Source organism: Hypanus sabinus, chromosome X1, assembly GCF_030144855.1.
Source record: "Hypanus sabinus isolate sHypSab1 chromosome X1, sHypSab1.hap1, whole genome shotgun sequence".
NCBI lineage: Eukaryota > Metazoa > Chordata > Chondrichthyes > Myliobatiformes > Dasyatidae > Hypanus > Hypanus sabinus.
This window is the reverse complement of record NC_082738.1, coordinates 65,663,206-65,685,539: the sequence shown is the minus strand read 5'-3', so window position 1 is coordinate 65,685,539 and position 22,334 is coordinate 65,663,206. Positions and strand designations below refer to the sequence as shown.

At 45.3% G+C, this 22,334-nt stretch overlaps 1 protein-coding gene across 1 annotated transcript in view; it reads left to right on the top strand.

Moving 5' to 3' along the window:
* The window catches only part of LOC132384978 (CDGSH iron-sulfur domain-containing protein 3, mitochondrial-like), a 55,757-nt gene that overhangs the window by 13,670 nt on the left and 19,753 nt on the right, over positions 1–22,334 (top strand). Inside the window, exon 2 of the mRNA XM_059956680.1 lies at positions 6,344–6,475. Coding sequence (XP_059812663.1) covers positions 6,344–6,475 — 132 coding nt within the window. The remainder of the gene's footprint in view (positions 1–6,343; positions 6,476–22,334) is intronic.

The window sequence follows — 22,334 nt, the reverse complement described above, 5'->3', positions numbered from 1 at the left end:
AGTTCCTGCTTCTGAGAAATACTTGCTATGCTTTTCATCCTCTGTGGTAACTGCCTTTCGATCCAGAGGGCAGAGGTTTCTTGGCTATAATGTCCCCTTGTATATCCCCTTGATCCTAGGCTTTTTGATTCAAAGATCTCAAATCTTGGAGAAACTCCAACATTCCCCTTCAATTATAGAATTTACTATATTGACTTTTTGCAAAACACAAATTCTTAACTTCTCTGTGAAGTTGCCTGCTTTAATGTATAAGGGTGCCGATTAAATTACACCTTTTTCTGGCTAGGGGAACACCCTGATGAGCCCAGGGAGCATGGAGTAGGCTTTGCAGTGAGGAACACATTGTTGAAGATGGTGAATTCAGAGAGAAATGGATCTGAGTGACTTCTTACTCTTCACCTCAATACCTCCGAAGGTCCATTTACTCTTGTCAGTGTGAACGCTCCCCCGCTGTGCTCCACATCTGAGGCAAAAGATGAGTTTTATGAGAACCTTGCAGCCACCATCAGGAATACCCCCAGAAAGGAACATCTTGTAAACCTGGGTGACTTCAATGCCAGACTGAGCACAGAATACAACTCATGGCCCTTTGATGTGGGCAAGATGAATGAGAATGGACAGTGATTGCTGGGAGTTCTGCTCCTGTCATGATCCATGTATCACCAACTCATACAATACTTCCAGACCAAGTTACAACACCAGGTTTCCTGGCGACACCCTCACTCCAGATGCTGACACCACCTGGACAGGTGCTCCTTCTCGGCAGCGTGCTTTTCACATGTTCCTACCATAGTGCAGACCTCTTGCAAGATCAGACTGCAGTCAAATAAATTTCATCATGCTAAACAAGGGAACCCTTGCATTGATGTCAGCAAGATGTCTACTCAGACCTGCTGGAGCAGTTTGCTAAGTCCTTCAAGAAAATCTGAGTGCCCAGCAGCCTGAAAACTCTGTCACAGAGAAATGGGGTCCATTATTAATGACAAACTCTCCTTGGGTGTGGAAGTCAACAAGCACATTGGGAAGATTAGAACAATCTTGCCCGCCTCACCACACGAGTCAGGGAGAGCCCCACACTCTCAGTCAAAACAAAGATGGCAGTGTGCAACACTTGCATCACCAGCACACTGTTGGACAGCAGTGAGACCTGGACAATATATGCTAAGCAGGAAACAGAGCTCAACACCTTCTATTAAAGGTGCCTTTCGTCACAGTTTGGGCGTCTCCTGGTGAGACAGAGTGCCCGAAGCTGAGGTTGTCTCTTGTGCCACCCTCCCTAGTGTGTACATCCTGCCCAGGCAGTATGGGCTGTGCTGGCTGGCCATGTCTGCCACATGCAGGATGGCCACATCCCAAAACACATCCTCTACGGTGAGCTGGCTTCAGGCAAGAGAACTGCTGGATGTCTGTGACTGTGCTACAAAATATCTGTAAATGGGATGTAAAGGTGCTAAGTTTCTGGAGGAACTTGCAGCCAATGCAGCAGATGGAAAAGCAGCCTGAAACAACACCTCATCAGGCAAGGAAAAACTTCAGAAGGCAAACGGGCCCATAGAAAGGAGTGCTACAGCTCCAGCACACAAACCATTTATGGATACGACCTTAGCAACAGAGACTCTTATATTGGTCTTGTCAATTACAGACGATGCTGCACCAACAACGTAGATAGCTAGGATGCAACATCCATAGTTGACCTCGACCACTGGAGGACCCTAATGAGAATCCAAATGGATGTTGAGACTGGGCAGTTTTTTGTGCATTCTGAAATCTGGTGATGTCCTCCCAGTTACAATTAAAACCCAAGTTTTCCTGGATGGATTTCATTGTGCTTCTTGAATTGAGTGGATGTGATTTGATTGCAGAAAGCCTTCCCAACCTAGAAATACTCAATAACATCCTTCCTGGCTCCTGAAACAATGCAGTACCAGCAGTACAGACCATTTCAGATTTAGATTAATTTACTGATCACATGTACATGAAGAAGATGGTGCCAGCGAACAACGCTACCAAAGGTGACATCCTCAAGATGGGTCACAAAGCAATTCCTTTTACTTCTTTAGACATCTTTTCATTTCAAATGTGGTTTTGCAACTGTTAGAGCCTGTTATCTACATTCTAGTGGTGTGATTTCAGGCCAATTGGGCGATCTTCCACTTTGTTGTCTCTGAGAATGTTCCACGAGGCTACAAACAAAGCATGCAGCATGGAGACAGGGCACGAGCCCATGATCGACTCCATCTTTCACCAATCTCGTCGATTAAAGCGCTGAATAAGGTTGAAATTATCAAGGCGAGCAAGTGAGTGTTCAGCGCTGTCTACCAGCCTCTCACTCACTTCTGCTGCCGATGGAGAAGGTAGCTACGTGTGGCAATCTCTCACTCCCTTGTTGCTATCGGAGGATAGGCCAGAGCAAGGCTTAATCGATGTGGATTGTAGATTTGGACTCTACTTTAGGCTTATCATGTGTTATATAGTTCTACATTTGGGCGATTTTTGAATCTGGGCAGCCAGCAGGTAATGAACACTGAGCTGAACTGTACTGAAATATGCCTTTTGATTTTGTTTTATGTTCTGTGTTTTCACTCATAATTTTTTTTTGTGCTTGGGGGGAAGGGGAGTTTAATGGGTTTTTCTTAGAATGGTTTGTTTCGGTGATTGTGGAGAAGATGAATTTCAGGGAAGTATACTGCATACATACTTCAAACCTTTGAAATGCATCATTTGCGTTAACAACCAACACAACCTAAGGGTGTGCTGGGGCAGCCCACAAGTGTTGGCACACATTCCGGCACCAAAACAACATGCCCATAATGTTTGTAGAACAGGAAAAAAAATGCTGCAAAACAGGCTTCTTACCTCCCTACCACTTACTCACCCATGTGCACACACAGATTCCTCTTACCGCAGGTCAGGCCATCTCCAGGCCCTCAGCCTCCTTTGGACTTGCAGTCTCATAGGCACTGTGCTTCAGCAATTAGGCCTTGACTTCCAGAATTCTGATTGCCCTTCGGGCTTCAGTTTTTGGTGTGCACCCCAGGACTCACTGATGACAAAAAATGAAGACCCTGAACACTAGGCCTTGATCTCAGGTCTCGCCAACCAGCATACCTTGAGGAGGTCATTGACTTTGGACCGCATTGATTCACTGACCCATCACCTCATCAACATCAAAACACTTAATCGACTATCCCCCAGAAATTTCAAAAAACTGTTTACAGCATTTCAAGTTTCAAGACTGAATATGAGTTATAGGAAAAGGTTGAATAGGTTAGGACTTTATTCCCTGGAGCATAGGAGAATGAGGGGAGATTTGATAGAGGTATACAAAATTATGAGGGGCATAGATAGGGTAAATGCAAGCAGGCTTTTCCCACTAGGTTGGGTGAGACTAGAACTAGAGGCCATAGGTTAAAAGTTAAAAGGTGAAATATTTAAAGGGAATCAGAAGGGGAGCTTCTTCATTCAGAGGATGGTGCGCATGTGGAGTGTTAGTTGTGGGTTCGACTGCAACATTGAAGATAAGTTTGGATAAATACATGGATGGGAGCTTCTTCCCTCAGGCTGTGTGACTAATGTACACCCTGCTATCACCGAGGTCTCATCACTTGGACAGCGAAGCACTTCAGGCATTTTGAATTATGTTTTATTAACTTATTTGTGGTAATATTTTGTTTTTACGTGCTATGTCATGTATAGCGCAACACAATAGTGGTGAATCTCTGCAATTTGTTGCCACCGGCAGCTGTGGAGCTCAAGTCATTGGGCATATCTAAGGCAGAGGTTGTTAGATTCCTGATTGGTCAGGGCATGAAGGGCTACGGAGGGAAGGCAGAAGATTAGAGCTAAGAGGAAAAATGGATCAGCCGCAATGAAATGATGGAGCAGACTTGGTGGGCCAAATGGCTTAATTCTGCTCCTATGCTCCTATGGTCTTATATATGTATTGTCGGTCTGCAGTGGTCCAGAGAATCTTTGCTTTGTTGGGTTGTATAAGTGTACAGTCAGATGACAATAAACTTGAAACACAAGCAGTTTCTCCCACTCAGGAACAAATGAGAAGCTGTACACTTGAGCACCACATTGTAGGTAGGACTTCCACTGCCCCAGCCTTTCATTGAAGGCTTGTATTTAAAGTGAACCTCCGTAGCTATGCTTGATAGGCAGACTAGATAATAAAAAGCAGGCCACGTCTTCTTGGCACAGAAATTATAAATATTACTGTCTGGATTACTCCTTTCATTTGACTGTGCTGATTTGGCAGTCAAAAAAGGGCTTTCAGTTGTTCAGAGTAACACACACAAAATGCTGGAGGAGCTTGGCGGATCAGGAAGCATCTATGGAAGTGATATTTCTGGCCTCGCCCCTTCAACAAGACTGCTGACTTCTCCAGCATTTTGTTCAAAGTAAATTTATTATCAAAGTACATATATGCCATCCTGAGATTCATTTTCTTGTGGATATTCATGGTAAGTACAAAAAAACGCAATAGAATCAGTGGAAAAACTGCACATATCAAAGATGTGTAAAAGATGACGAGTTGTGTGTGTGTATGTGAGAGAGAGAGTGAGAGTGACTGACTGACTGACTGACTTAATTAATTTCCAGCATCTGCAGAATATCTTTTGTCTCCTACATTACTGGTTGGTTGTAAGGGTCATGTAAGCCTTCCTTCCTGTAATCTCCCCTTCCAACAATAGGATTGGACTGGTATTTTCTTTTTCATTAAAATCTCCCTCCGTCTACAACTGTCCCAATAGGTAATTGTTTCATTATCAAGTCTTGTATTTTTTTTCCCTATTGTTCGGCCTGTGTTTTTGTTTGTCAGAGGAAAGTGGATCTTGTTGGATAAATTATCATAAATAAAATAAATATTTCACCTTTCATAAGGAGCCTGTTTCATCCATATCTGTGATCTGTCACAAAATGAAGCGGCTTGCGCTATGATACATTTGATAAGTGAATTTTGGATGAGATAAGGAGTAGTACAGTAAAGAAACAGGCCCTTGGGCCTACAGCATCTATGCCAAACGTCATGCTTACCTACTTGCCTGCATATATACACCATCCCGATAGAGGTACTGTAAGCGGCTGCATGAGGTGGCACGGTAGCTTCACAGCACCAGCAATCCTGTTGCTGTCTGTGAGGAGTTTCAGCTTTCTCCCCGTGATCGCATGGGTTAACTCCCACGTGCCAAAAGACATTTTTAGGATTTGTCAATTACAGTAGCAGGCTCCTGTCAGACCTGGTTACTGTGCTCCACCCCTTGAACTCATTACTACAGATCAGGAAGAAATGGCAATGGACCAGTGTGACGTGGCTTTCCAAAAGGTAGAGAGAATGGTGATGTCAGACACTACTCACACTTTATAATCCACATCACCCAGTGAAGCTTGCCTTATGGTATAGGTGCAGTCAGGTCACATGTTATGAGTGATGGAGGTGAACGCCCCAGTTTGCATCACATTCCCTTACCGCTGCAGAGAGAAAAATTACACACAGATTGAGAGAGAGGCTTTGCATCTGGTTTGGGGTGTAAAACGTTTCAATCAGTACTTGTATGAGAGAGAGTTTACCTTCATTTCTGATCATTAACCACTAGTGTCTATTTTCAATCCACAGAAGTGTGTTCGACCAACAGCAGCAGCACAAATGCAGAAATGGTCTCAGTTTCTGGGAGAACGCAGTTCCACAATTGAATTCAAGAGGACAACTGATCATGGAAATGCTGATTAATTGTCCCATTTTCCCTTAGAAAAGGAAATAACCTGAAAAATTTAGAAAAGAAGACACTCCTCTTGATACATACTCCCTAATGCAAATCAAAAGCCTCTCTATTATGGCACAGATGATCCAAAGGGAAGATTCCGCACTGCCTGGAATGTGCAGCAGAACTGAAACAAAATCAAGTACACACGTTTATCCCCAAGCTCCCCTTTTTGTTCTTTCTATTAGTTTTGGAGTTATGAAACATTACAACAATGAAAGTGAAGAATTGGATGATGTAATCTCCAATAGCATTCTATTATCTGCACGAGGTGTCTGGGCTGATTTTGTTCATTTACTGTCAATCAAAAGAACACGGCAGCGTACACTGGATGAATTGCTCTGTCAATAACTATTAGAAATCTGTTCTGTATTCTACTCAGTTAAACTTCAGTTTGTCTTTTTTATATCTTTTTAACTACTTCCATCAAACTTTGGCTAATTAGGCCAAAGTATACTGGTGCCGATGTGTCCCAATTAACAGTAATCCACTGTATTTGCCAGTTGTGCCTAATGAAAGTATAATATATTATTAAAACCACCAACCAGTATTTTAATTTTTCTTTCTTCCAAGCATAGATGAGAAGTTGTTGGTACTGTACCTCAGCCACACCAAAGAGAGCTGTTATTGCAGCTAAACATCCCTTCAAGGAGGATCTCCAAGCAAATAAATTCTACGCTTGGTGTGCCTGTGGACACAGTCATAAACAGGTATGTGCACTTACATTCCCTGTGCTAAGGCAATATAGTCCAGTTAAAATATTAGCTGACAGTTTAAGATAATGATGGGTATACTTTATTTAGAGATACAGCGCAGGACAGGCCCTTCAGCCCCAATCCATCGATTTATCCCTAGCCTAATCACAGGAGAGTTTACAATGCCAATTAACCTACTAACCGTTATGTCTTTGGACTGTAGGAGGAAACCAGGTGAATGGACAGAGCAAATGCAAGCAGGTCTTTTCCACTGAGGTTGGGTGAGACTAGAACTAGAGGGTTAAGGGTGAGTTGTGAAAAACATAAGAGAAACTGAGTCAGTCTTGATGAAGGGTCTCAACCCAAAACATCGACCATTTATTTCTCTCCATAGATGCGGCCTGACTTGCTGAGTTCCTCCAGCATGTTGTGTGTGTTGCTGCAGGACAATGGGAGTAGGCATTATAACAGTTTGTCATGGACTAGATTGGCTGAAGGGCCTCTTTCTGTGCTTGCTGGGTGGACTAGAACTAGGTGAAACATGAAAGGTGAAGTGTTTAAGGGGATCCTGAGGGGAGACTTCTTCACTCAGGGTGATGAGAGTTTGGAATGTGGTGCCAGTAGAAGTGGTGGATGCGGGTTTAATGACAACATTTGAAAGAAATTTGGATTGGTACATGTATGGGAGGGGTATAGAGGGCTATGAGCTAGGCAAGTTGATGGGGCTTGGTAGAATAATAATTTGGCATGGACTAGATGGACCAAAGGGCCTGTTTCTGTGCTGTGGTACCCTATGACTCCATAAGATGCAAGGTGTTCATGGAGGATGCAACATTGAACACCAAATAAGATGGATACAGAATAATGGCAACTCTGCAGTTTTCCAACATTTTACTGGATCCTCCTAGAATTCCTGAGTATCCCATGCACCAAAACTTTTCGATATTTAGCTCTGAGGTGAATGAGAGTTTTCAATTTTTAGCAGTATGGTATTACTGGCAAAATTATGAGAAAAGATGAATCATTGTTGAGGATCCCTACCGCCCATCTCACAATCTCTTTGACCCACTACCATCATGAAGGAGGTACAGAAGCACCCGGACTCGGACTGCCAGACTGGGTAACAGCTTCTTCCATCAGGGTGTGAGACTACCACTGAGGTCTTGTCGCTAGGTAACTATTTACCTTTGCTGTACACTACATGCATTTTGAATTATATTTTATTATTGTGGTAATGTTTTGTTTTATGTGCTATGTATAATATATGTTTTGTGGGTGCACTGTTGTCCAGAGGAATGTTGTTTCATTTGGTTGTATATTTGTACAGTATATGCAGTCAAATGACAATGAACTTGAACGTGAGCTTGTCTCTCCTGATACAGTGGGTCTGGAGTCACATATGTATAGTCAGGACCTGTGTGGATTGGTGGATTTTCCATCCTTGAAGGGAATTACTGAATCAGCTAGGTTTTTAATGATTTTTCATAGTCACTTAACACTTCGCAGCAGCAGCAGCAGCCTGGGTTCAATTCGCATCACTGTCTGTGAGGAGTTTGGACATTTCTTCAGGTGCTGCAGTTTCTCTCTATGGGTTATTAGGTTAATTGGTCACATGGGTGTAATTTGGCTGCCTGGGCTTGTTACTGTGCCGTATCTCTAATAAAATATTTTAAAGTAACTCAATGAATACAGGTGGTTCTGTTAGAATCCTTGAAGGTAAATAGCAGGATTCTTAGCAGTGTGGATGAACAGAGAATTCTTAAGGCCTATGTCCATGGATCCTTCAAAGTTGTCATGCAAGTTGATAGTGTGGTTAAGAAGATGCATGATGTGTGGGCCTTCATTAGTCAGGGGTTGAATTCAATTGTCGCAAGGTAATGTTGCAGCTCTATAAAACTGGTTAGACACTTGGAGTATTGTGTTTGGTTTTGGTCACCTCGTTATAGGAAGAATGTGGAAGCTTTAGATTAGGTGCTGAGGAGATTTGTCAGGATGCTGCCTGGATTAGGGAGCATGTGTTATGAAGAAAGACTGAGCAAGATAGGGCTTCTCTGTTTGGCGTGAAGGAGGATGAGAGGTGACTTGATAGAGGTGTGTAATACCGAGGGCATCCTTTTCAGGTGAGCAGATTAAGTAAGGTGGTAGAGGCCGATACATTAGGGACATTTAAGAGACTCTTGGATAGGGACATGAATATTAGAAAAATGGTGAGTTCTGGGCTGTGTAGATTGACTGTGGAATAGGTTAAAAGGTTGGCATTGGCCATTGCTGCCCTGGGAAAAAGATGCTGGATGCTCACTTTATCTATGCCTATCTTACATCATCTCTCATCCTCCTTCATTCCAGAAATTAGTCATGGGTGTTGCGTGGGCTGCCATCACTGAAGGGCCTGTACTGTGCTGTACTAATCTATAACGCAGTTCCTAATATTCCTAAGGCAGTTGTGTTACAGCAGAACAGGCTACAGTTGTCTTCAAAGCACATTTAATCAGGTTTTCCCTGAAGCTAATGCAGCCTGGATAATGCTAATACTTTTTCCTAATCCACCAAACACGATATAAACATTGTTTATGTATGGAAACACATGGTATGGAGCAACTACTTATGTTCGAGGTGTATTTCAGTAAATCTTAATCCCCATGACCGCATGGGTTTCCTCTGGGTGCTCTGGTTTCCTCCCACAGTCCAAAGACATACTGATTAGTAGGTTAATTGGTCATTGTAAATTGTCCTGTGATTAGGCCAAGGTTAAATTGGGAGATTGCTGGCTCAAATGGCCAAAAGAGCCTATTCCACGCTGTATCTCAATAAAAAAAAGTCAATCAGTGAAAATAGGGCTTTGAGCTGTATTTCACTGGGCCAATTTAAAGACCATTTAGTGTCAGTTACAACTCAGTGGATCAGTCCTCTTTCCAGAAGCTTCCATCCCATTCTATCCCAGGCTGGTGGTTCAGTGGGCACTTACTCTTGTGGGTCTGGGGGAGGGGGTCCACTGTGTGAGTTGGGTTTGTGGATGGGCGGGAGCCAGTGTCCAGAGGTCTTGTATACCTCCTGTTTTCTTTGAACTGGTCAGGTTCACTGGAAAACTCACTACGCTACAGTGTGAAACACAAAATGCTGGAGAAAATCAGCACGTCAGGCAGCATCTGTGGAGAGGAATAAACAGTCAACGTTTAGGGCTGACACCCTTCACCAGAGCTGATGAAGGACCTCAGCCAGAAACATTGACAGTTTATTCCTCTCCATAGATGCTGCCTGACCTGCCAGCACTGTGTGTGTGTGTGTTGCTCTGGATTTCTACTATCTGAAAAAACTTGTGTTTTTGCTGCAGTGTAAGATGAATGAAATAGAAGTTCCTTAGGGTATTAATAGGAGTAATATCCACTGCTCTGGAAAATCTACTAGTCTGGCAATACCAAGTGTGCTGGTTTACTGGAATTTTGCATATATAACCAGTGAACTCAGAGTATCTAAATTACATTCAGGAGAACATTTTAGCCAATATATAGTAAGCCCCGCAATTTTTATGTCACACTGTACTGTTGCCACAAAATTCATGACAACTTCTGGTAATTTCTCCCCCCCCCCCTCTCTTTTTCCATTCCCCATTCTGGTTCACCTCTCAGCCCCTTCTCTTCTCCTCACCTCCCTCTGGCCTTCCTCCTCCTTTGCTTTCTCCCATGGACTGCTGTCCTCTCTTATCAGATTCCTCCTTCTTCAGCCCTTTGCCTCTTCCATCTATCACCTCCCAGCTTCTCACTAAATTCAGCCGTCCAGCTTCCCCCTCACCTACCCCTTATCAGCTTGTACTCCTCCCGCTCCCCGTTCCATCTTATTATGGCTTCTGCTCCCTTTCAAGTCCTGAAGAAGGGTCTCAGCCCGAAATGGTGACTGTTTATTCCAATCCCTAGATGCTGCCTGATCTGCTGAGTTCCTCCAGCATTTTGTGTGTGTTGCTCTGGATTTCTAGCTTCTGCAGAATCTCTTGTGTTTAAAATTTCATGTCAGTGATAACGAACCTGATTCTAATTCAGAAAGGTTGAAATTGGTTAGTTCAGAGAATGATGGTAAATTAGTTAGACAACATATATTCAGCGGCCACTTTATTTGGTACATCTGTAGACCTACTCGTTTAAGTCAAGTCAAGTTTATCATCATTTAATAACTATGTACATATATATAATGTATCTAACCATATAACGTATATAGAAACAAGAAAGCCTTTCTCCAAACTGGGGTGTAAAGCATAGCAGTACATGTGACACACATAACACACAATAACTTATAAAGGTAAAGATAAAATCTACAGATGAATTGCACATAAACAGCAAACTAAGGTGCGTAAATTAAATATTGTAAGGTATAGAACAGCTTAACCAGTGACACTTAGAATACAATGTGGTTGAGAGTTCAGAAGCCTAATGGCCTGGCGGTAGAAACTGTTTCCCATCCTGACCGTTCTTGTTTTTATGCATCGTAGTCTCCTTCCTGATAGAAATTCAAAGAGGATGCTGGATAGATGGGACCCATGCAGCATCTCTGAAAAAAGTGTCCCAGATAGATGGTGGGGAGACCCCAGTGATCCTCTCAGTTGTTCTCACAGCCTTTTGTAGGGATTTCTGGTCCAATACTCCACTGCTTCCATACCAGAAGAAGATGTAACTTGTAAGGATGTTCTCAATGGTGCTCCTATAAAATGCAGTTAAGATGGTGTGGAGGTGGGAGCTTTGCTTGCCTCAATCTTTTTAGGAAGTGGAGGCACTGCTATGCCTTGTTTTGGGAGGTGGTATTAAGGGACCAGTGAGGTCATCCATGATGTGAACTCCCAGGAACTTGGTGCACTAGGCTCTCTATATGGAGGAGTCATGTATTCACAGAGCGGGATGATTTGCCTGCACCTTCCTGAGGTCCACAATGATTTCCTTGGTCTTCTCCACTGTTACGTATTCAGGCAACAACAAATATATGAGTTCAGCAAGGGTTTATATAACAAATAACACATTTATTAAACACTGAAAACAAACCCCCCAAAAGTAAACAAACACTAACGTAACCGGAAATCAGCTGCTGTGCGGCAGCTTAAACAGTTCTTAAAGTGATGCAGCTCAAACAGTTCTTTAAAGTAGTATTGCCAAAAGTTCGAAATGCTCACGGTCCATTTAAGGGAGAGACTTTTTAAAGACGATTTAAATTCTCTTTCACGTCGTGTTGCTTCGATCCCTGGCGTCGAACTTTTCCCACGAAGAAAAGGCACTGACCTTTCCTTCATCACACTGTCCTCAATCTTCTGCTATCCCGCAGAGATTAACACAAGAACAGTCAACGAATTCCTTCTAAATAAGGATTAAATAAGGTCGAACCCGTTTCACCATTGAAATAGATTCTCCTGGATCTTTTAACTCCCGAACTCCGATCTTCACTCTCCACTGATTCTCAACTAGCAGTATTGTAAAGAACCTGCTGGCAATGACCTTTTAAACTTTAGGCATTAGATAAAACTTCATCTTTCAACTAAACTGCGTCATCACATTAAATCACGCAGTGGCATGAAGTCAACTTGGCAAATCCAGCCACGAACTGCCCCTCCTCACAGGGTGGGGTCCTCCTTTTATACCCTGTGAAAAAAAACCTGTCACATGACCTCTACTGGCGGGAAAATGACGTCACTCCACCATCACAAGACCATCACCTCAAGTCCAGTATAGCTTCAACCCCAGTCACGTGACAAGGGTACCACTGTCGTGTCACGAGTACGTAACACCACATTCAGGCTCAGGTTGTTCTTCTCACACCAATTCACCAGCCGCTGCACTTCCTCTCTGTACTCTGTCTCGTCGTCGTTCTTGACGAGGCCAACCACTGTTGTGTCATCTGCAAACTCGATGACCCGGTTTGAGCTGAATCCTGCGTCAGCAACGGCCGAACACACCACTTCAGGGAGTGCCAGTGTTCAGTGTAATGGGACTGGAGACGTCGCTGCCCACGTGGACTGACTGTGGCCTAACAGTTAAGAACTCCAGTATCCAGTTGCAGAGGGATGTGTTGAGACCCAGCGAGGACAGTTTCCCCACCAGTTTCTGAGGTATGATGGTGTTGATCAGTGAACTGAAGTCTTTAAACAGCAGTCCCCATTTTCCAGGTGGGACAGGACAGAGTGGAGGGCAGAGGCTATTGCATCATCAGTGGATCGATTTGAGTGACAAGTGAACTGGAAAGAGTCCAGTGTAACCGGGAGGAAGGTTTTAATGTGCACCATGACCAGCCGTTCAAAGCATTTCATAATGGTTGATGTTAATACCACCGGACAATAGTCAGTTAGGTGGGTTACTGTCACCTTCTTTGGCACTGGAATGATGGCTGCAGCCTTGAAAACCAAGGGGACAATGGACTGTTCCAGAGAGGTGCTGAATATATCTGTCAGCTGGGCTGCACGGTCTTTTTCGAACCCAACCTGGTATATTATCGGGCCCCGTGCTCTGGTCAGGATCTTCCTCATCTCAGCTTGAGCCAGGCAGAGTGTCTGCTCCCCCAGGGTGACTTCCTTGCTAGCACAAATCAGGCATAGAAGGCATTCAGCCTCTTGGAGTGAAGCATCTTTGTCACTGACACGCAGGGTAGTCTTGTAGTCTATAATCCTCTGAATTCCCTGCCACATGTGCCTTGTGTCCCAGGTATTACAGAAGTGGCTGTAAGTTCTCTGACAGTGCTTCCGTTTTGCCTTCCTGATTGAGTGGGAAAACACAGTTCTTGCTTCTTTGAGAGATGTCACATCCACCGATCTAAAGGCAGCGTCATGATCCCCCAGCCATGCACAGTTAATGCAAATATATAATCAGCCAAACATGTGGCAGCAACTCGATGCATAAAAGATTGCAGACGTGGTCAAGAGGTTCAGTTGTTGTTCAGATCAAACATCAGAATGGGGAAGAAATGTGATCTAAGTGACCATGGAAAGATTGTTGGTGCCAGATGGGGGTTTGAGTACCTCAGAAACCACTGATCTAGAAACGTAGAAAACCTACAGCACAATACAGGCTCTTCAGCCCACAATACTGTGCCAAACATGTCCTTACCTTAGAAATTACCTAAGGTTACCTATAGCTCTCTATTTTTTTCAAGCTCCATGTACCTATCCAATAATACCTTAAGAGACCCTATCGTATCCGCCTCCACCACCGTCGCCGGCAGCCCATTCCACGCACTCACCACTCTCTGAGTAAAAAAACTTACCCCTGACATCTCCTCTGTACCTACTTCCAAGCACCTTAAAACTGTGATAGCCCTCTCGTGCTAGCCATTTCAGCCCTGGGAAAAAGTCTCTGACTATCCAAACGATCAATGCCTCTCATCATCTTAAACACCTCTATCAGGTCACCTCTCATCCTCCATCGCTCCAAGGAGAAAAGGCCGAGTTCACTCAACCTATTCTCATAAGGCATGTTCCCCAATCCAGGCAACATCCTTGTCAATCTCCTCTGTACCCTTTCTATGGTTTCCACATCCTTCCTGCAGTGAGGCAACCAGAACTGAGCACAGTACTCCAAGTGGGGTCTGACCAGGGTTCTATATGGCTGCAATATTACCTCTCGGCTCCTAAACTCAATCCCACTGTCTGCCTTCTGAACCAGAGTCAACCTGCACAGCAGCTTTGAGTGTCCTATCAACTCAGACCCCAAGATTCCTCTGATCCTCCACACTGTCAAGAGTCTTACCATTAATACTATATTCTGCCATCATATTTGACCTACCAAAATGAACCACCTCTCACTTATCTGGGTTGAACTCCATCTGCCACTTCTCAGCCCGGTTCTGCATCCTATCAATGTCCCACTGTAACCTCTGACAGCCCTCCACACTATCAAAAACACTCCCAAACTTTGTGTCATCAGCAAATTTACTAACGCATCCCTCCACTTCCTCATCCAGGTCATTTATAAAAATCACAGAGAAGGGGTCCCAGAACAGATCCCTGAGGCACTCCACTGGTCACCGACCTCCATGCAGAATATGACCCGTCTCCTGGGATTTTCTGGAGTTTAGAGAATGGTGAGAAACAAAAAACATCCAAGAGCTGCAGTTCTTCGGACAAAAACACCTTGTTAATGAGAGGGGCCAGACTGATTCAAGCTGACAGGAGGGTGACAGTAGCTCAAATAACCACTCGTTACAACAATGGTGCACAGAAGAGTATCTCTGAACACACAGCACATCAAAACCTGAAGTGAATGGGCTACAGCAGCAGAAGTCCACGAACAGGCACTGAATGGCCACTGTATTAGGGAAAGGCAGTGAGTGTGGGTCAGTGATAATAAACCTGATTCTGAAAGGGTGAAGTTAGTTAGATGGGAGAGTGACGGTTAATCAGTTAGATTTAGCATCAACATGTAACAGGATGAAGAATGAAAACAAATTAAAAGTTCTAAATTGGAGCAAAGTTAATTTTACTAGGCTGAGAAATTATTTGGCAAAGTACGAGCAGGAAAGAGCCATAAAGGTAAATAAATCCTCATGCAATGGGAGATATTTCAGTGAGGTACAACACTGGTGCCTGACCTCTATGCGGAATATGACCCGTCCACAACCACTTTTGCCTTCTGTGGGCAAGCCAGTTCTGGATCCACAAAGCAACGACATGATGGATTGGTGGAGTAGACTCGAAGGGCCAAGTGGCTGAATTCTGCTCGTATGTCTTAAGGCCTTGTGAAGATTTTCAGAAAATTAAAGCACTTCATGTACTTATTTCACAAAAGGTAGTTTTTACATTCTTGATTCATTTTGATAATTTAATGTCTCTTTTAACATATCAGCGTAGTTTTGTGCTTGACTACCTAACGTGGCTATCTATCTGGTACCGTTCCATGGGTACTTCAGCATTAATGCATACTTCTTTTACTCTTCTGTGCTCAGAGGCACACAAAGCAACTTCTTCCAAAGCTATTCAATCAACCACTTTGTGGTCTGGGTCACTTACAGAGTACTTTATGTGGCCTGGCTCTTCATTCAACCACAATTCCTCACTGGAATGGGGAAAAACTTCTGAAGAATTTGTTGGGAGAAAAATACAAAACAGTGGGGGAAATGTACACGTGTTGCAATTATTAGTGGAACTTTGAAGCATATATTGGTGTGGATTTTCTGCACCTGCTGAAGAATAGAACATGTTCCACTTATGGAGTTTAATGACAGCACTAAATACTTCCAGATACATAACAATCCTTTTACATAGAGTGTGGGGAACAGAACAAGTTATTAGCAACAGAACAATAAAGAAGAGAAAGGTCTTGCTTTTTTAATGCAGAAAAGCTGGAGGAATTCAGCGAGTCGGGCAGTATCTATGCAGAGAGAGGGACAGTTGACATTTCAGGTCAAGACCATCAAGCCTGCAGAGGGGGAGATAGACAATATAAAAAGGTGGAACTGCAGCTGGAAGGTGACAGGTGGATCCAAGTGTTGGAGGGTTTTCTGTCACACCTTTGTCATAATCTTCAGAACAACTTCAATTACTTATAGCCAATAATTTTGTTGTGTAGTCATAAATATCATATGGGAAGTCTGCAACCTGCTTTGCAATTCATAGAGTTATACGTCACAGGAACAAAGCTGACACGGTATCATGTCCCTGCTGACCCATCAATTACCTACCTACACTAATCACATCTTTGACCAGTCCTGTGTCCAGTGCAAAGTTCATCCAATCGTCAGGAATACACACCAGCATATTCACTTTCTCAGAGAGATAAAGAAGTTCAGCTTGTGTTCAAGCAATCTAACAAACATCTTCTGATGTACTGTTGAAAGTATTTGAATGCGCAGGGATGCAAGAAGCTGCAGATGTAGCGGACTCAGCCAAATACATCACGGGCACATCATTCCACACTATCGGTAGTATCTACTGGAGATGCAACCTCAAGAAGGCAACATCCATCATTAATGATCCCCAAGATCTGGTCCTTACTATTGCAGCTACGATTGGGCAGGAGGTACAGAAACCTGGGATATGTCTGTCACTGTATAACACTGGGGTACTGTACTGGTGACGACAGGTCTGTCACTGTATAACACTGGGGTACTGTACTGGTGACGACAGGTCTGTCACTGTATAACACTGGGGTACTGTACTGGTGACAGCAGGTCTGTCACTGTATAACACTGGGGTACAGTACTGGTGACGGCAGGTCTGTCACTGTATAACACGGTGGTACTGTACTGGTGACGGCATGTCTGTCACTGGATAACACGGGCGTACAATACTGGTCACGACAGGTCTGTCACTGTATAACACTGGGGTACTGTACTGGTGACGACAGGTCTGTCACTGGATAACACGGGCGTACAGTACTGGTCACGACAGGTCTGTCACTGTATAACACTGGGGTACTGTACTGGTGACAACAGGTCTGTCACTGTATAACACTGGGGTACTGTACTGGTGACAGCAGGTCTGTCACTGTATAACACTGGGGTACTGTACTGGTGATGGCAGGTCTGTCACTGTATAACACGGTGGTACTGTACTGGTGACGGCATGTCTGTCACTGTATAACACTGGGGTACTGTACTGGTGACAGCAGGTCTGTCACTGTATAACACTGGGGTACAGTACTGGTGACGGCAGGTCTGTCACTGTATAACACGGTGGTACTGTACTGGTGAGACAGGTCTGTCACTATATAACACGAAGGTACTGTACTGGTGACGACAGGTCTGTCACTGTATAACACTGGGGTACTGTACTGGTGATGGCAGGTCTGTCACTGTATAACAAGGGGGTACTGTACTGGTGACGACAGGTCTGTCACTGTATATCACGGGGGTACTGTACTGGTGACTGCAGGTCTGTCACTGTATATCACGGGGGTACTGTACTGGTGACGGCATGTCTGTCACTGTATAACACTGGGGTACTGTACTGGTGACGGCAGGTCTGTCACTGTATAACACTGGGGTACTGTACTGGTGACGGCAGGTCTGTCACTGTATAACACGGGTACAGTACTGGTGAGACAGGTCTGTCACTATATAACACGAAGGTACTGTACTGGTGACGACAGGTCTGTCACTGTATAACACTGGGGTACTGTACTGGTGATGGCAGGTCTGTCACTGTATAACAAGGGGGTACTGTACTGGTGACGACAGGTCTGTCACTGTATATCACGGGGGTACTGTACTGGTGACTGCAGGTCTGTCACTGTATAACACTGGGGTACAGTACTGGTGACGGCAGGTCTGTCACTGTATAACACTGGGGTACTGTACTGGTGACGGCAGGTCTGTCACTGTATAACACGGGGGTACTGTGCTGGTGACGACAGGTCTGTCACTGTATAACACGGGGGTACTGTACTGGTGATGGCAGGTCTGTCACTGTATAACACTGGGTACTGTACTAGTGACAGCAGGTCTGTCACTGTATAACACTGGGGTACTGTACTGGTGACGGCAGGTCTGTCACTGTATAACACGGGGGTACTGTACTGGTGACGACAGGTCTGTCACTGTATAACACTGGGTACTGTACTAGTGACAGCAGGTCTGTCACTGTATAACACTGGGGTACTGTACTGGTGACGACAGGTCTGTCACTGTATAACACGGGGGTACTGTACTGGTGACGACAGGTCTGTCACTGTATAACACTGGGTACTGTACTAGTGACAGCAGGTCTGTCACTGTATAACACTGGGGTACTGTACTGGTGACGACAGGTCTGTCACTGTATAACACTGGGGTACTGTACTGGTGACGACAGGTCTGTCACTATAACACTGGGTACTGTACTAGTGACAGCAGGTCTGTCACTGTATATCACGGGGGTACTGTACTGGTGACGGCAGGTCTGTCACTGTATATCACGGGGGTACTGTACTGGTGATGACAGGTCTGTCACTGTATAACACTGGGTACTGTACTAGTGACAGCAGGTCTGTCACTGTATAACACTGGGGTACTGTACTGGTGACGGCAGGTCTGTCACTGTATAACACGGGGGTACTGTACTGGTGACGACAGGTCTGTCACTGTATAACACTGGGGTACTGTACTGGTGACGACAGGTCTGTCACTGTATAACACTGGGGTACTGTACTGGTGACGACAGGTCTGTCACTGTATAACACGGGTACAGTACTGGTGAGACAGGTCTGTCACTATATAACACGAAGGTACTGTACTGGTGACGACAGGTCTGTCTCTGTATAACACTGGGGTACTGTACTGGTGATGGCAGGTCTGTCACTGTATAACAAGGGGGTACTGTACTGGTGACGACAGGTCTGTCACTGTATATCACGGGGGTACTGTACTGGTGACTGCAGGTCTGTCACTGTATATCACGGGGGTACTGTACTGGTGACTGCAGGTCTGTCACTGTATAACACTGGGGTACAGTACTGGTGACGGCAGGTCTGTCACTGTATAACACTGGGGTACTGTACTGGTGACGGCAGGTCTGTCACTGTATAACACGGGGGTACTGTGCTGGTGACGACAGGTCTGTCACTGTATAACACGGGGGTACTGTACTGGTGATGACAGGTCTGTCACTGTATAACACTGGGTACTGTACTAGTGACAGCAGGTCTGTCACTGTATAACACTGGGGTACTGTACTGGTGACGGCAGGTCTGTCACTGTATAACACGGGGGTACTGTACTGGTGACGACAGGTCTGTCACTGTATAACACTGGGTACTGTACTAGTGACAGCAGGTCTGTCACTGTATAACACTGGGGTACTGTACTGGTGACGACAGGTCTGTCACTGTATAACACGGGGGTACTGTACTGGTGACGACAGGTCTGTCACTGTATAACACTGGGTACTGTACTAGTGACAGCAGGTCTGTCACTGTATATCACGGGGGTACTGTACTGGTGACGACAGGTCTGTCACTGTATAACACTGGGTACTGTACTAGTGACAGCAGGTCTGTCACTGTATAACACTGGGGTACTGTACTGGTGACGACAGGTCTGTCACTGTATAACACTGGGGTACTGTACTGGTGACGACAGGTCTGTCACTATAACACTGGGTACTGTACTAGTGACAGCAGGTCTGTCACTGTATATCACGGGGGTACTGTACTGGTGACGGCAGGTCTGTCACTGTATATCACGGGGGTACTGTACTGGTGATGACAGGTCTGTCACTGTATAACACTGGGTACTGTACTAGTGACAGCAGGTCTGTCACTGTATAACACTGGGGTACTGTACTGGTGACGGCAGGTCTGTCACTGTATAACACGGGGGTACTGTACTGGTGACGACAGGTCTGTCACTGTATAACACTGGGGTACTGTACTGGTGACGACAGGTCTGTCACTGTATAACACTGGGGTACTGTACTGGTGACGACAGGTCTGTCACTGTATAACACGGGTACAGTACTGGTGAGACAGGTCTGTCACTATATAACACGAAGGTACTGTACTGGTGACGACAGGTCTGTCACTGTATAACACTGGGGTACTGTACTGGTGATGGCAGGTCTGTCACTGTATAACAAGGGGGTACTGTACTGGTGACGACAGGTCTGTCACTGTATATCACGGGGGTACTGTACTGGTGACTGCAGGTCTGTCACTGTATATCACGGGGGTACTGTACTGGTGACTGCAGGTCTGTCACTGTATAACACTGGGGTACAGTACTGGTGACGGCAGGTCTGTCACTGTATAACACTGGGGTACTGTACTGGTGATGACAGGTCTGTCACTGTATAACACTGGGTACTGTACTAGTGACAGCAGGTCTGTCACTGTATAACACGGGTACAGTACTGGTGAGACAGGTCTGTCACTATATAACACGAAGGTACAGTACTGGTGACGACAGGTCTGTCACTGTATAACACTGGGGTACTGTACTGGTGACGGCAGGTCTGTCACTGTATAACAAGGGGGTACTGTACTGGTGACGACAGGTCTGTCACTGTATATCACGGGGGTACTGTACTGGTGACTGCAGGTCTGTCACTGTATATCACGGGGGTACTGTACTGGTGACTGCAGGTCTGTCACTGTATAACACTGGGGTACAGTACTGGTGACGACAGGTCTGTCACTGTATAACACTGGGGTACTGTACTGGTGACGGCAGGTCTGTCACTGTATAACAAGGGGGTACTGTACTGGTGACGACAGGTCTGTCACTGTATATCACGGGGGTACTGTACTGGTGACTGCAGGTCTGTCACTGTATATCACGGGGGTACTGTACTGGTGACTGCAGGTCTGTCACTGTATAACACTGGGGTACAGTACTGGTGACGGCAGGTCTGTCACTGTATAACACTGGGGTACTGTACTGGTGACGGCAGGTCTGTCACTGTATAACACTGGGGTACTGTACTGGTGATGACAGGTCTGTCACTGTATAACACTGGGTACTGTACTAGTGACAGCAGGTCTGTCACTGTATAACACGGGTACAGTACTGGTGAGACAGGTCTGTCACTATATAACACGAAGGTACTGTACTGGTGACGACAGGTCTGTCACTGTATAACACTGGGGTACTGTACTGGTGACGGCAGGTCTGTCACTGTATAACAAGGGGGTACTGTACTGGTGACGACAGGTCTGTCACTGTATATCACGGGGGTACTGTACTGGTGACTGCAGGTCTGTCACTGTATATCACGGGGGTACTGTACTGGTGACTGCAGGTCTGTCACTGTATAACACTGGGGTACAGTACTGGTGACGGCAGGTCTGTCACTGTATAACACTGGGGTACTGTACTGGTGACGGCAGGTCTGTCACTGTATAACACTGGGGTACTGTGCTGGTGACGGCAGGTCTGTTACTGTATAACACTGGGGTACTGTACTGGTGACTGCAGGTCTGTCACTGTATAACACTGGGGTACTGTACTGGTGACGGCAGGTCTGTCACTGTATAACACGGGGGTACTGTGCTGGTGACGACAGGTCTGTCACTGTATAACACGGGGGTACTGTACTGGTGATGACAGGTCTGTCACTGTATAACACTGGGTACTGTACTAGTGACAGCAGGTCTGTCACTGTATAACACTGGGGTACTGTACTGGTGACGGCAGGTCTGTCACTGTATAACACGGGGGTACTGTACTGGTGACGACAGGTCTGTCACTGTATAACACTGGGTACTGTACTAGTGACAGCAGGTCTGTCACTGTATAACACTGGGGTACTGTACTGGTGACGACAGGTCTGTCACTGTATAACACGGGGGTACTGTACTGGTGACGACAGGTCTGTCACTATAACACTGGGGTACTGTACTGGTGACAGCAGGTCTGTTTCTGTATAACACTGAGGTACTGTACTGGTGACGACAGGTCTGTCACTGTATAACACGGGGGTATTGTACTGGTGACGATTGGTCTTTACAGGACTGTTGTGTCCTGCCAGCCTTCCTCATCGTTGTCTCACTCCCCTCAGCATCTACCGATTCACATCCCTCCCCAGCCCAGCTCCTCTTTCCCCATAACTTCATTCCCTCACTCTCCTTACCACTCATTCACCCACATTTTCCCTTTACCACTCCCATGATTCTACCCCCATCACTTTACCCCTCACTTCTCCAGTACCCTCGCCCCATTGATTCATTCTTTTGTACCCCTCGTTCTCCCCAGCATCCTCAATTGTGTCAATATATTACCCTGAACTCCGTGTGGTTTTAATCACTCACCAGCCTCTTGTCTCGGACTTTTACAAATGCCTTCTGACATTTCAATTATGTGAGGCCGCCCTGCCCCCCATTTATCTGCTAGACACATTCTCAACGGAGCCTGGTTGATGAGACCTGGATAATTTTCCGCCCATAAATCCATGTTGGCTGTGTTCAGTCCTATTCTCCATAGTTGTTTTTGGACTTAAGCA